The sequence below is a fragment of the Cynocephalus volans genome, chromosome 3 (genome assembly GCF_027409185.1).
Source record: "Cynocephalus volans isolate mCynVol1 chromosome 3, mCynVol1.pri, whole genome shotgun sequence".
Classification (NCBI taxonomy): Eukaryota; Metazoa; Chordata; class Mammalia; order Dermoptera; family Cynocephalidae; genus Cynocephalus; species Cynocephalus volans.
The window spans coordinates 106,418,855-106,435,049 of NC_084462.1; the positions used below are offsets into that span (position 1 = coordinate 106,418,855).

The window sequence follows — 16,195 nt, forward strand, 5'->3', positions numbered from 1 at the left end:
ACAGAAATACACAGAACGTTTCATCCAACAGGAGCATAATGTACATTCTTTTCAAGTGCTCATGGAACATTCTTTAGGATAGAGCTTATATTAGGCCACAAAACAAAGCTTAACAAATATAAGAAGATTTCAAGTATTTTTTTCCTACCACAATGGTATGAAACTAGAAATCAGTAAAAGGAGGAAAATTGGAAAATTAAAAATATGTGTGAATTAAATATCACCCCTGAATAACTAATAGCTCAAAGAAGAAATCAAAATGGGAACCAAAAATATCTTTAGACAAATAAAAATGAAAACACAACATACAAAACTTACAGATACACCAAAAGCAGTTCTAAGAATAATAAATGTCTACACTAAAAAAATTAAGATCTCAAATAAACAACTGGACTTTACACTTCAACAAATAGAAAAAGAAGAACAAACTAAGCTCAAAGTTAGCAGAAGGAAGGAAAAAAACAAAGATCAGAGCAGAAATAAGTAAAATAGGGACTTTAAAACAGTAGAAAAAACCAGTGAAGCTAAAAGCTATTTTTTTGAAAATAAAATAAAATTGAAAAACATTTAGCTAGACTAAGTAAAAGGGATAGAAGACATAAACAAATAAAATAATGAATAAAATAAAATTATGAATAAAAGAGAAGATATTACAACTGATAACAGAAATACAAAGGATAATATGACACAAGGATGAATGATTATATACCAACAAATTGAGTAACCTAGAAGAGATAGATAAATTTCTAGAAATACATAGACTACTAAGACTGAATTATGAAGAAAAAGAAAATATGAACAGATCAATAACCATAGGAGATTGAATCAATAATCCAAACTCTCTCCAAACAGAAAAGCCCAGGACCTGATACTTCACTGTTGAATTCTACAAACATTTATAGGATATTTAATGTCAATCCTTCTCAAACTTTTCCAGAAGTTTTAAAAGGAAGAAACACTTCCAATTTTATGAGGCTAGCATTACCCTGATAGGAAAGTCAGACAAGGACACTACAAGAAAAGAAAATCACATACCAATATCCCTGGTGAACATAGATGCAAAAATCCTCAACAAAATACTAGCAGCCCAAATTCAACAATACATTGAAGGGATCATATACCGTGATCAGACAGAATTTCTCTGAGATGCACGACTCAATAAATGTGATACTCTACATTAACAGAAAAAATGCAAAAAATCATATGATCATCTCAATCCATAGATACAGAAAGTGCAGTGACAAAATTTAACACCCTTTCATGATAAAATCTCTTGAAGGCATGTACCTCAACATGATAAAGGACATTTATGACAAGCCCACAGTTTGCATCATATTCAATGGTGAATAGCTGAAAGATTTTCCTCTAAGATCAGGAACAGGAAAAGGGTGCCCACCTCCCACCACTGCTATTGAATGTAGTACTGGAAGTCCTACCCGGAGCAATTAGGGAAGAGAAAGAAATAAAAGTCATCCAAATCAGAAAGGAAATTTTTCTGTTGGCAAGTAACATACTCTTATATAAAGAAAACCCTAAAAACTCCAGCCAAAGAAAAAGAAAAATGAGAGGTAAACAAATTCAGTAAAATTGCAGTATACAAAATCAACATATGAAAGTCAGTAGTGTTTCACTCTTCTATCAAGGACTCACCAACATGGGCTGTGCTCACACCAAACCCATGAAGAAGGCAGCCTGCATCAACATTGAGAAGTACTGCACATACCTGGGCAATGACTTTCACACGAACAAGCATGTGTGCAGGGAGATCGCCATTATTTACAGCAAAAGAAAGCAGGCTAAGTCACACCTCTGATGAAGCAGATTCAGAGAGGCCCCATCCGACGTATCTCCATCAAGCTGCAAGAAGAGAAGAGAGAAAAGATAGATAATTATGTCCCTGAAGTCTCAGCTCTTGAAGAGATCATTGAAGTAGATTCTGCCACTAAGGATATGCTGTTGCTTTTGGACTTTGGTAGTTTGTCCGACATGCAGGTCACTCAGCCTACTATTGGAATGAATTTCAAAACACCATGTGAAGCTGTTTGAATCGCTGTGCTGTAATATTTTCAATAAACCTGGGACAACAAAAAAAAGTAGTAGTATTTCTATACACTTAAAACAAACCAACAGAGAAAGAAATGAAGAAAAAAAACCCATTTACAGTAGATTTTTAAAAAGTGAATAAAATACTGAGAAATAAACTTTAACAAGGTGGTGAAAGATCTGTCCACTGAAAACTATAAAACATTGATGAAAGAAATTGAACAAGACACAAGTATACAGAATGGTATCCCATGCTCATGGATTAGAAGACTAATATTGTTAAAATGTCAATACTACTCAAAACAGTTCATAATTTTAATGTGATTCCTTCAGAATTCCAATGGTATTTTTCACCAAAATAGAAAAAAACCTTAAATTTTATATGGGATTTTGTAATTAAAACGATGTAGTGCTGGCATAAAAACAGACACATAGACCAATGGTAAAGAATAGGAAACCCAGAAGTAAATTCATGAATTTACTCTCCATTGGCTTTTGACAAAGATTCCAGGGACACACTAAAAGCAGAATAATATCTTCAGTAAATGGTTCTGGGAAAAAAGGATATCCACATGTGGAAGAATGAAGTTGGACCCTTATCTCACATCAGACACAAAAATCAACTTATAAAAGATTAAAGACATAAATGTAAGATCTGAAACTGTAAGACTACCAGAAGAAAACATAGGGAAAATTCTTTTGACATTGATATGGACAATCATGTTTTGGATATGATCCCAAAAGCACAGGAAACAAAAGCAAAAATAGACAAATTAGATTGCATCAGACTAAAAAGCTTCTGCACAACTTAGGAAACAATCAACAGAGTGAAGAGAAAATTACAAAATAAAAGAAGATATTTGCAAACCATACATCTGATAAAGAGTTAATATCCAAAAAACATAAAGAACTCAAACAACTCAATAGCAAGAAACAAGTAACCCAGTTAAAAAATGGGCAAAGGACTTTAATAGACATTTCTCAAAAGAAGACATTAAATGGCCAACAGGTATATCAAAAAATGCTCAACATCACTAATAATCAGGCAAATGCAATTTAAAACCACAATGAGACATTAGCTCAGACTCATTAGAATGGCTATTATTAAAAAGATGAAATACAAGTGTTGGGAAGGATGTGGAGAAAGGAGAACTCTTGCACACTCTTGATGGGAATGTAAATTGGTACAGCCATTATGGAAAATAGTATGGAGGTTGCTCAAAAAGTTAAAAATAGAACTGCCAGATGATCCGGTAATCCCACGTTTTGGTGTATATCCAATTGAAATGAAATCAGTATATCAAACAGCTATCTGCACCCGCATGTTTATTGCAGCATTATTCACAATAACCAAGATATGGAATCAACCTAAGGCACCACCAACAGATGAATGGATAAAGAAAAGGTGGCATATTATTCAGACTTGATACGAAGAAAATTCTGTCATATGTGACAACATGGATAAACCTGGAGGACATTATGATGAGCGAAATAAACCAGGTGCAAAAAGACAAATACTGCATGATCTCACTTATATGTGAAATCTAAAAAAGTTGAACTCATAGACATAGTGAATAGAATGGTCATTACCAGAGTCTCAGGGGAGAGCAGGGCTGGGAGTGGAGCATTGTTGATCAAAGGATACCAAATTTCAGTTAGGAAGAATACATTCAAGAGATCTATTGTACAGTATCACGACTGTAGTGAGTAACAATGTATTGTATACTTGAAAAATGCGAAAACAGTAGATTTTAAATGTTCTCACCACAAAAAAATAATGTTATGTGATCTAATGGATATGTTAATTATCTTGATTTATTCATTACACAATGTATATGATGGAGTTTGGATGTGTCGTCCCCTCCAAAACTCATGCGGAAATTTGATCTCCAATGTGGCAGTGTTGGAAACTGATTGGGTCACGGGGGCGGATCCCTCATGAATGGATTAATGCTCTCCCTGGGGGAGGAGGTGTAGTGAGTGAGTTCTCGCTCTACTAGTTACCGTGAGACCTGATGTTTAAAGGACCCTGGCACCTCCTTCTCTCTCTCTCTCTCTCTTGATTCCTCTCGCCATGTGATCTGATGTACCCGCCAGCTGCCTGCCACTTTTCCACCATGAGTAGAAGCAGCCTGAGGCCCGTGCCAGATGCATCTGTCCCAGAATCGTAAGCCAAATATACCTTTTTCCTTTATAAATTACCCAGTCTCGGGTATTTCTGATATAGCAACACAAAATGGACTAGTACAGTATACATTCCACAATGTGTGTTTGTATGTATATATTTAAACATCATGTTGTATACCATAAATATATACAATTTTGTCAATTAAAAAAAACAAAAACAAAAATACTGACACTTTTAGGTTTATAAATTAAATATTCTATATAATTTTTTTTAAGTAAAAACAAATATGGGAGGTAGTCGCATTGGGCTCTACAATTACGTAGACATCCTGATTGCAGGCAATGTGTCCAGAGGCAGGGTCTACAGGACTTCAACAAACTTAGCTTTTCAACTTTCATCTGCATTTTCACTCCCAAATATATATCAAGATGATGAAAATGGATGTGGATAATGCTTCTACCATATCCTTTTCATCTGCCAAACTTGCTTTACCTAGGGTGGGATCAACAAACTTTTCCTATAAATGGCCAAAGAGTAGATATTTTAAACTTTACAGGTCATACAGTGTCTGTCACAACTACTCAGCTCTGTTGCAGTGTAAAGGCAGTCACAGACGATACATAAGCAAATGAGTGTGGCTGTGTTCCAATGAAATTACTTAAAAAACAATTAGTGGATCATATTTGGCTCATGTATCATAGTTTGCCAACTCCAGATCTAGACAAACATTTTTAAGCTCTTTTTTTTTTTGGACTGGTAAGGGGATCTCAACCTTCTGCACGGTGTGGTCCGCACCACGCTCAGCCAGTGAGCGCACCAGCCTTCCCTATATAGGATCCGAACCCGCAGCCTCGGTGCTACCAGCCCCGCACTCTCCAGAGTGATCCACGGGCCGGCCCTTTAAGCTCTTTTCATACTGGTGTTGTTCAGCAGTTAAGTATGGCTCCATACCCTTTATATCCAGTCAGAATTCAATATGTTTTAAGGAAAAAATGGTTACACAAAGATACTTATTCAGTCATTCATTCATTTATAAACACATTTTCAGTTTTATATGATAAATTTTGAAATAGTTACTTGTTAAAAGTATTGGATGAGAAGAAATCAAGAATGTTTATGGAAATATCCTCATTGCATGAAGCCTCTTGCTTATTTCTGAAAGAAAATATTGACACACATTAGGCTCACTCCATGAATGAGGACATCTTCCACAATTGTGGGTGACTTCTTACCCTCCCCCAGCTCAAGCTAAGTAAGCTCATGGTCCCCACATTTCCTGTCCTATAGGGAACTTACTTCCCACCCACCAGCTCATTATCTCTCTCAATACACAAAATATATTTTTGCACCTTTATTCTTTCCTTGCCTCAATTCGCAGGTAACTCTTCTGATATTTTTTCTCTTGACAAAATTAATATGATTCATAGACCTGGTTCCCAGGAGAAATCAATAAAGGTCTGGATATAAGGGATCTAAGAAGCACCAACGGGTCACTAACATGTAGTGCTACTAATTAACTGTATTATCACTGGGAATAAATGTACATAATTTTTTCTTGGAGGTGATCACACTACAAAGCAGAAATCAAAGTTATCAGAGCGTCTCAATGTTGCTGTTGCATACCCTGGACCAGAGCAAGTGGGTCAGGAAAATGCTCCTAATGTCGAGCAATATCACAGCAATCTCTCTCTTCTTTTATTTTCCTCCAACCTTCTGTCTTTATCTTTCACTTTTCTATTTTCCTTCTATCTCCAGTTATTCCAATACTCTTCACATTATTCTTTCAATTTTAATCACTAATTTATATTATTCCTGAAAAAAGAGATATTTCCAAGAGAATTGACATTTATGATGTCTCTGTGAATTACTGTTTCAAGGATCTAGTATCTATTGCCACTTTCCTCATCGTCTCATATAATACTTCACATTTCTCATTGTGGGAACCACATATGTCCATGTCTTGCCCATTCTTTTCCCACCCTCTTCCTAACATTATTCTAGGGGAAGTGATTCTCTTCTCTCATGTAGGGAATGCTGAGATCAGTTCCCTCCACTTGTAATATTTTAGAAAGCATTTGATAATGTTAGCCTGGGCCAAGAATTAAAAGGATGAACGTGGTTTAATAGAACTGGAGTCTATCAGTTTCAAGAAGGGCCTTTATCACAAGTGAGCTAAGGTGGTAAAGAGAAGAGATAAAAGAAAAATCTGTGAATATGGTACATCAGTTAAAAAGACATTGTTGAACGAGTTCTGACCATCTTAGCTCCTTTGTGTATTCAGTCTCAGGAAGATTACAACTGATCTTGGCTCCTTAGTGCAGAGAGAATTTTCAATCACTGAAGTCAGGAGACCTAAATTCTATCTGATTTTCTGCATTACCTGTTTGAAAAGGTTCCCAGGTTCTGAATATTAAAGCCAAGATATCCATAAGGGATAGCAACGAACTCTTATGGGACTCTGCCTCGGGAGAATTTCCAATTCCTTAATGTTTTCTGAAAAAGCAAAAGAACTCATTTTTCTTCTCTTTAAATTGGTTTGGATATACTCTTTTCTCACTATTCTAAGCATGAATTCAGTATTTCAGGACTAACTAACTAAATGTTAAAACCAGCTCCTGATAAGTTTTGAACAAAAGATGGGATCCTCTTCAAGCTGGGTAATCGCCGCAATGAAGTAGTATTTGGAGCTACTAGTAAGTCTGACTACACAGTTTTAGCTTTTCTTTTTAGATATATCCCTTCAGTCTTATCTGTTTTAGAAAATATAGGGGGAAAATTATTTAGGTGTAAAATTTGGTGCTTTCCCATTGTTTTCAATGTATAACTTTAAATATCTGGGACATACAGCATTCCATAAAATGCCATCCTGTTACCAGATGTTTTTATTTCTTGACTTAAAACTCACTCATATATATATTCATTTTTCTCTAAATAAGAAAGCATGTGAAATTCTAGCTAAAATTGTCATAAAACACCCAGGTTTCCTTCACAGTGCACCAAATAATTGTCATTCACTGATTGAGAAATCATGGTTTAACAAAGAGTAGTAAAACTATGAAACCGGTGCCAACAAATATCTACCTCTATCGTGTGTGTGTGCATGTGTGTGAGACAGATGATTGGTTGATGATAGATAGATTATACTTCCTCCATAAATCTCCTGGTATTCTCTTTTTCCTTTCCTTGCCCCTCCTTCTCTCCTGTTGCTTTCCTGACATTTCCTTCTCATCATTTTTATTACAAATACCCAGCCAATACAGAAAAATACAAAAATATATAGGGTTAGCCTTTTTAATACTAACGTTATCTCAAGTGCCATTATCCAAAGTGATCTTCTTGAGATGTTAATGTACATACTTACGTTTTACAGTGTATACATATAAATAGTATATCACATAAGACATATTTCTTTGCAACCAATTTTTGTCACCTAATTTATTGGACGTGCCATCAAATCTAAATTTGTGTTATCTATAGTGGCCACACATTCATTTTGGTATAAATCTTAATTTCTCCCTTCTGCATTATTTATTGATTTCTCATATCTTATTATCTCTCTTGAGTGTACTTCTAATTTTTCACTTTAGATTAGATAATTAATGGATCCAAATGTACATTATACATATCTTAAAACTTTCTACTTACATGTCGTGATAATAACAGATATTCTCTCTACAAAGTAGTTGGTAGCAATTTTACTCACTTCAAATAGCATTTTTGCTGCACTAAGTTCAAATATTTCAAGACCAGCTGTCATGACCTTTATTTTTATGACTCTATGAGGCCCTATAGTTTCTACATGCTCTTAGAGTATCATGAATTAATAGTTTCAGTGAAGACATCACTATTTCTTATCTTCATATTCAAATTACCAAAGGCATGAATCCCAGAATATAACTCTCAAAATCACCAAATCTCTTTCAATCCTAACAAAGTACTGAGACACCAGCTTTCTGAGTCTTCTGAGTCTTTCTTTGGGGTTTGGAGCTTTACTTGCTTTAACGTGAGTCTTAATTCTCTGACAAGTGACTGGTTCAAATCATAAGTGTTGGAAGCTCTGAGAGGTGTAAGCCTTTGCATTTTGTGCTGCTGTCCCTCTTAGACTCAATGTTCTTTTCATCATTGACTGGTGACTATTCTACATATGATTATTGCCTGAGATTTCTCAGGTGTGGTGGAAAAGATTGATCAGACAGTACATCCTCAAAGAGCACTTGTGGAGAAATGTGGTTAAGGGTTTGAACATTCCGAGTATGGCTGTTTGCGACACAGAAGATGTTCTGCTGAACATGTATGAACAAGACTGAAGATGCCAGAATTACTACACAATGAGCATGGTAAATAAGTACTTTCCTGGGGAAACGGTATTCTTTGCCTCTCCACTTTACCTGTATTCCCATGTGATTTCTTTCCTCATCTCTCTTGTCTAACTTCTCATTACTCCTATTCATTTATCTTCCTCTCATCTTCCTTCTTTGTGTGTTTTCTAGCTTCACATTTCAGCACTTGCAATGTATCTTCCACAGGGTTATTGATGGGCAAACAACACATCAACCTGTAGTATTCATAATCCTCAATTCTTCCTTATTTTCTGCCATCAGAATACTTCAGCTTCTTCTCTACTGATTGGGTCAATAGACGGATTAAATGACTTTTTGTTATCTGAATTTGTATTGATTGGTCTTTCAAGTTAATGGGAGATGAATCTTTTTCTCTTTTGGTTCTTCTCTGTGTTATATGTGGAATTATCCTGGGGATAATGTACTTCCTACTGGCCAACCTCTTTTTTAATTTATTTTATTAGCGTATTACTTATTATAAACCATAATTATTCTTTATTCCTCTTACCCGACCAATCACTCCCCAACCCGCCTCCCTCCCACCCCCCATCTCTAGTATCCTTAGGTTTGTTCTCTCCTTTTGAAAGTTCAAGGAGCTTCCAGTCAAGATGGTGCAGTAGGCGGTTCCTAGCACCAATCTCTCCCACAAATCAATCAATTTTCAACTATTAAAAAGTAATAACAGGAGGCCTGAGAACCACACTGGAACAGTCAGGAGCCATTCACCATGGAACCCAAGCTCAGGCCAGTGCCCACTGCCCAGAGAGGCCTGGCAGTGTCCAGGCCAACACACCCCAAGCCAGCTGTGCCAGAAAAGGCAAGTGCCATGAGAACCCCAGCCCAGGCTGGCTCCCACTGCCCAAAATTGGCCATCCCTTCAGGACCCAGGCCAGACATCAAAGTGGAATGAGTGGACTATGATACCCCCTCCACAATGACTAAACACCAAAGGAAAGATACCAGAAATATGAAAAATCAAGAAAGTACATCACCACCAAAAGAAAATAATAACTCTCAAGCTCTAGATCCTATAGAACAGAATTCCTTGAAATGACTGACAAGGAATTTTGAGCAACAATTCTTTTTTTTTTTTTTTTTTTAAAGATGACCGGTAAGGGGATCTTAACCCTTGACTTGGTGTTGTCAGCACCATGCTCAGCCAGTGAGTGAACTAGCCATCCATATATGGGATCCAAACCCGGGGCCTTGGTGTTATCAGCACCGCACTCTCCCGAGTGAGCCACAGGCCGGCCCTTGAGCAACAATTCTAAGGAAACTAAATGAGATACAAGAAAATTCAGTTAGACAATACAATGAAATGAGAAAAAATATACAGGATCTGAAATAAGAAATGTACAAAGAAATCAATGGCCTGAAAAAGAATGTAGCAGAGCTTGTCAAGCTGAAGGAGTCATTACTGAAATAAAAAAACACAACAGAGAGTCTAACCAGCTGGCTAGAACAAGCAGAAGAGAGAATTTCTGACCTTGAAGACAGGCTGTTCGAATTGACACATGCAGACCAGAAAAAAAAAAAAAAAGGATTTTAAAAAACTGAAGAAAATCTAAGAGAAATAACAGACAATGTTAAGCACTCAAACATACAAATCATGGGTATTCCAGAAGGGGAGAAAAAAGGAAATGGCGTTGAAAACATATTCAACAAAATAATAGCAGAAAACTTCCCAGGTATAGGGAAAGTCACAGATCTTCAGATTCAGGAGGCCTAAAGATACCCAAATATATTCAACCCAAAAACGTCCTCTCCAAGACATATTATGATCAAACTGGCAAAACTCAAAGACAAAGAGAGAATCTTAAAAGTTGCAAGAAAGAAGTGGCAAGTCACCTACAAGGGAGCCCCAATCAGACTAACATCAGACTTTTCATCAGAAACACTAAAAGTTGGAAACGAATGAGATGATATATTCAAAATACTAAAGGACAAAAATTTCCAGCAAAGAATACTTTACACAGCTAGGGTATCCTTCCAAAATGAAGGACAAATAGTATATTTCTCAAACAAAAACTGCGGGAGTTCGCAACCACACGACCAGCCTTACAAGAAATTCTCAAGGAAGTACTAGGTTTGGTACCTGAAAAACAACCACCACTGCCATGAGTACTCAAGAAAAACAAAACCTACCATTAAAACAAAAATGTTAGCAGTAAAGAGAAAAAAATAGTTTATTGACCACCCCAAGAAACCAACAGACACAGAAGACAAACAGAAAATCAGAAATAAAGGAACAAAATATGCTTAAGACATCTAAATAAAAATCAATAAAATGCTAGGAATAAATCAACACCTTTCAATAATAACCCTAAATGTAAAGGGATTAAATTCCCCACTCAAAAGACACCCACTGACTGACTGGATTAAAAAGATGCACCCAATAATATGCTGTTTTCAAGAGACTCACCTTACCTGTAAATACACACATAGACTAAGAGTGAAAGGATGGAAAAAGATATACCATGCAAATAGAAATGAAAAACAAGCTGCAGTAGCTATTCTCATATCAGATAAAATATACTTTAAAGCAAAAACCATAAGAAGAGATAAAGAAGACCACTATATAATGATAAAAGGATCTATCCATCAAGAAGACATAATAATCATAAATATATATGCACCAAACATTGGACCAGCCAGATTTACAAAGCAAACACTATTAGATATAAAGAATGAGAGAGACATTAACACCATACTAGCAGGGGACCTGAATACCCCACTCTCAACATTGGACAGATCATCTAGGTAAAAAATCAATAGAGAAATGCAAGATCTAAACAAAACTTTAGATCAATTGGACTTAGCAGATATATACAGAACATTAAATCCAACAACCTCAGAATATTCACTCTTCTCATCAGCTCATGGAACATTCTCCAGGATAAATCACAGGTTAGGTCACAAAGCAAGTATAAACAAATTCAAAAAAAATGGAATTATTCCATGTATTGTTTCAGATCATACTGGATTAAAATTATAAATCAATAACAAACAAAACTCTGGAAACTATACAAACACATGGAAATTAAACAACATTCTACTTAATGACATCTGGGTCCAAGAAGAAATCATACAGGAAATCAAAAAATTTCTTGAAACTAATAAAAATAAAGAAACATCATACCAAAACCTGTGGGATACTGCAAAAGTAGTACTAAGGGGGAAATTTATCACATTAAATGCTTACTTCAGAAGAATGAAAAGATGGCAAATAAACAACCCAACAATTCACCTTACAGAACTAGAAAAACAAGAACAATCCAAACCCAAAGTTAGTAGATGGAAAGAAATAAGATCAGAGCAGAACTAAATGAAATAGAAACCCCCAAAATGATACAAAAGATCAATAAAACAAAAAGGTGGTTTTCTGAAAAGATAAATAAAACTGACAAACCCTTAGCAAGAGTAACTAAGAAAAGAAGAGAAAAAACTCATGAAAAGAGAAATGAAAAAGTTGATATTACAACTGATACCTCAGAAATACAAGGAATCAATAGAGACAACTATAAACAACCATATGCCAACATATTTGAAATCTGGAGGAAATGGATAAATTTCTGGAAACACAAATACTACCAAAACTAAGCCAAGAAGATATAGAAAATCTGAACAGATGAAAAACAATAAAAGAGATTGAAGCTGTTATAGGAAGGCTCCCAACAAAGAAAAGCACAGGACCAGACTGGTTCACTGCAGAATTCTACCAAACCTTCAGGGAGGAATTGCTACCAATTCTCTACAAACTAGTCTGAAAGATTGAAACAGAGGCCATTCTCCCAAACTCATTCTATGAGGCAAACATCACCCTGATACCAAAAACAGACAAAGATACATCAAAAATAGAAAACTATAGGTCAATATCTTGATGAATATAGATGCAAAAATCCTTAAAAAATACTAGCTAACAGAATACAGCAATACATCCACAAAATTATACATCATGATCAAGTGGGATTTATTCCAGGCATGCAAGGTTGGTTCAACATATACAAATCAATAAATGTGATACACCGCATTGATAAAAGCAAGGACAAAAACCATAAAATCATCTCTACAAATGCTGAAAAAGCATTGACAAAATTCAACATTCATTCATTATAAAGACTCTCTACAAGTTAGGTATAGATGGAAAGTATCTCAATGTAATTAAAGCCATATATAATAAGCCCACTGCCAATATCATGTTGAATGGGGAAAAGCTGAATACTTTTCCCTTAAGAACAGGACCTAGATAAGGATGGTCCCTTTCACCACTCCTATTCAACATAGTGTTGGAAGTCCTAGCCAGAGCAATCAGAGGAGAGAAGGAAATAAAGGACATCCAGATTGGAAAAGATGAAGTCAAACTGTCTCTGTTTGTGGATGATATGACCCTATATATTGAACAGCCTAAAGCCTCTACAAAAAAACTCTAAGAGTTGATCAATGACTTCTGCAAAGTTGCAGGATACAAAATCAACACACAAAAATCAGTACCATTTCTATTCTCCAACAGTGAACATGCAGAAAACAAAATCAAGAAAACTAGCCCATTTACAATAGCTACCAAAAAATAAAATAAAATACTTAGCAATAAAGTTGACCAAGGATGTGAAAAATCTCCATGAAGAGGACTAGAAACCACTGTTGAGAGAAATTAAAGAGGACACAAGAAGATGGAAAGATATCCCATGCTCTTGGATTGGAAGAATTAACATTGTGATAATGTCCATATTACATAAAGTGATCTGCAGATTCGATGCAACTCCCATTAAAATTCCAAAGATATTTTTCTGAGAAATGAAAAAACCTATCCGGATATTTATATGGAATAACAAAAGACCATGCATAGCCAAAGCAATCCTGAGCAAAAAAAATAAAGCTGGAGACTTAACACCAACTGACTTTAAACTATATTACAAAGCTATAATAACCAAAACAGCATAGTACTGGCATAAAAACAGACAAACGGATCAATGGAGTAGAATGGAGAACCCAGAAATCAGGCCATATACCTACAGCCATCTGATCTTTGACAAAGGCACCAAGTCTACACATTGGGGAAGAGACTGCCTCTTCAGCAAATGGTGCAGGGAAAACTAGATATTCATATGTAGGAGAATGAAACTAGACCCATACCTCTCACCATTTGCCAAAATCAACTCAAACTGGGTTAGAGAATTAAATATGCATCCTGAAACAATAAAATTCCTTAAAGAAAACATAGGGGAAACACTCCAGGAAGTAGGACTGGGTACAGACTCCATGAATATGACCCCAAAAGCACAGGCAACCAGAGAAAAAATATACAAATGGCATTATATCAAACTAAAAAGCTTCTGCACAGCAAAAGAAACAATCAACAGAGTGAAAAGACAACCAAAAGAGTGGGAGAAAATATTTGCAAAATATACATCTAACAAAGGATTAATATCCACAATACACAAGGAACTCAAACAACTTTACAGCAAAAAACCCAAACAAACAAACAAAAAAAACAACCAACTAACCCAATTTTTAAAATGGTCAAAGGAGCTGAATAGGCATTTCTCAAAGGAAGATGTATGAATATCCAACAGACACATGAAAAAATGCTCAACATCCCTCAGCATTTGGGATATCCAAATCAAAATCACTTTGAGATACCATCTCACTCCAGTTAGGATGGCTAATATCTTAAAGACTGAGAATGATAAATGCTGGCGAGGTTGCGGAGAAAAAGGAACTTTCATACATTCTTGGTAGGCCTGCAAAATGGTGCAGCCTTTATGGAAAATGGTATGGAGGTTCCTCAAACAATTACGGATAGATCTACCATATGACCCAGGTATTCCACTGTTGGGAATATACCCAGAGGAATGGAAATCATCATGTCACAGGGATACCTTTACTCCCATGTTTATTGCAGCACTATTTGCAATAGCCAAGAGTTGGAACCAACCCAAATGTCCATCATCAGAGGAGTGGATACAGAAAATGTGGTATATCTACACAGTGGAATTCTACTCTGCTATAAAAAAGAATGAAATACCACCATTCACAACAGCATGGATGGACTTAGAGAAAATTATATTAAGTGAAACAAGTCAGACACAGAAAGAGAAATACGACATGTTCTCACTTATTTGTGGGAGCTAAAAATAAATAAACAAACACAGAAGCATATAAAGTGTAGGGAGGGAGAAGATACAACAATCACAACAAGTCCTTGAACTTGTTAAGACAAGTGAACAGATATGATGTAGTGGCAGGGACGGGAGAGGGGGGTGGAAAGAGGAATGGGTAAAGGGTCACAAAAATCAACAACAATGTCTATTGAGAAGTTAGAATTTTAAAAAGTCACTAATACAAGCACTGAACACTCAGCAGGCAGGGAGGGAAAGATCCCAGGGGATTTGTAGCAACCAAAGGTAAATGACAAGGAAATAACATTAAATTCTACTCCCTGGTTACAAAAAAAAGAAAAAAGAAAAAAAGTTCAAGATGTTATTGTGGTTCTTTCTTTCTTCCTTCCTTTCTTTCTTCCTTCCTTTCTTTCTTCCTTCCTTCCTTCCTTCCCTCCCTAGCACCTAGTTATGAATGGGGACATGTGGTATTTCTCTATGTCTGGATTATCTTATTTAATGTAATTTTCTCCAGACTCATTCATGTTGCTGCAAATGGCACAAATGCATTCTTTTTTATGGCTGAGTATTATTCCACTGTGTATTTATACCACATTTTCGTTATCCAGTCATCCATTGATGGAAATTTAGGCTGGTTCCATAATTTGGCTATTGTAAACAGAGCTGCGATGAACATGGGAGTGCAGGTGTCCCTCCAACATGATGATTTCCATTCCTTTGGTTATATACCCAGTAGTGGGATTGCTGGGTCATATGGTAGTTCTATCTGTAGTTGTTTGAGAAACCTCCATACTATTTTCTGTAATAGCTGTACTCTTTTAAAGTCCCACCAGCAATGTAGAAGAGTTCCCCTTTCCCTGCATCCTCACCAGCATTTGTTATTCTACCTTTTTTTTAAATAATGGCTAGTCTAACTAGGATGAGATGATATCTCAGTGTGGTTTTGATGACTAGTGATTTCAAGCATTTTTTCATGTACCTGTTGACTATTTGTATGTCTTCCTTTGAAAAATATCTATTCATCTCCTTTGCCATTTTTTTTAAATTGAATTATTTGGTTTTTTACTATGTAGTTTTTTGAGTTCCTTATATATTCTGGATATTAATCCCTTGTCAGGTATATACTTTGCAAATATTTTCTCCCATTACATAGGTTGTCTTTCCACTATGTTGTTTCCTTTGCTGTGCAGAACTTTTTAGTTAGATATTATTCCATTCATTTTTTTTTCTTTTGTTGCTTATGCTTTTGGGTTCTTATTCAGTCTTTGCCCAGTCCTACCTCCTGGAGTGTTTCCTCTACGTTTCCTTTTAGTAATTTTATGGTTTCAGGTCTTATATTTAAGTCTTTAATCCATTTTGAGTCGATTTTGATATGTGGTAAGAGGTACAGGTCTGGTTCCATTCTTCTTCATATGGATGTCCAATTTTCCCAGTACCATTTATTGAGGAGGCAGTCTCTTCCTCAATATATGTTCTTCTTGCCTTTGTCATAGATCAGTTGGTTGTAAGAATGTGGGTTAATTCCAGGGTTATTCAACATCCGTTCATGATAAAGACTCTCAGCA

General features: G+C 35.8%; 1 protein-coding gene across 1 annotated transcript; it reads left to right on the forward strand.

Annotated features, from left to right (window-relative positions):
* Positions 1-1,654: 1,654 nt before the first annotated feature.
* On the forward strand, positions 1,655-2,046 carry LOC134373913 (small ribosomal subunit protein eS17-like). Its single transcript, XM_063091975.1, is given in 2 exon segments — positions 1,655-1,787; positions 1,790-2,046. Coding segments are annotated over 2 exon segments (390 nt in total).
* The last annotated feature ends 14,149 nt before the right edge of the window (positions 2,047-16,195 follow it).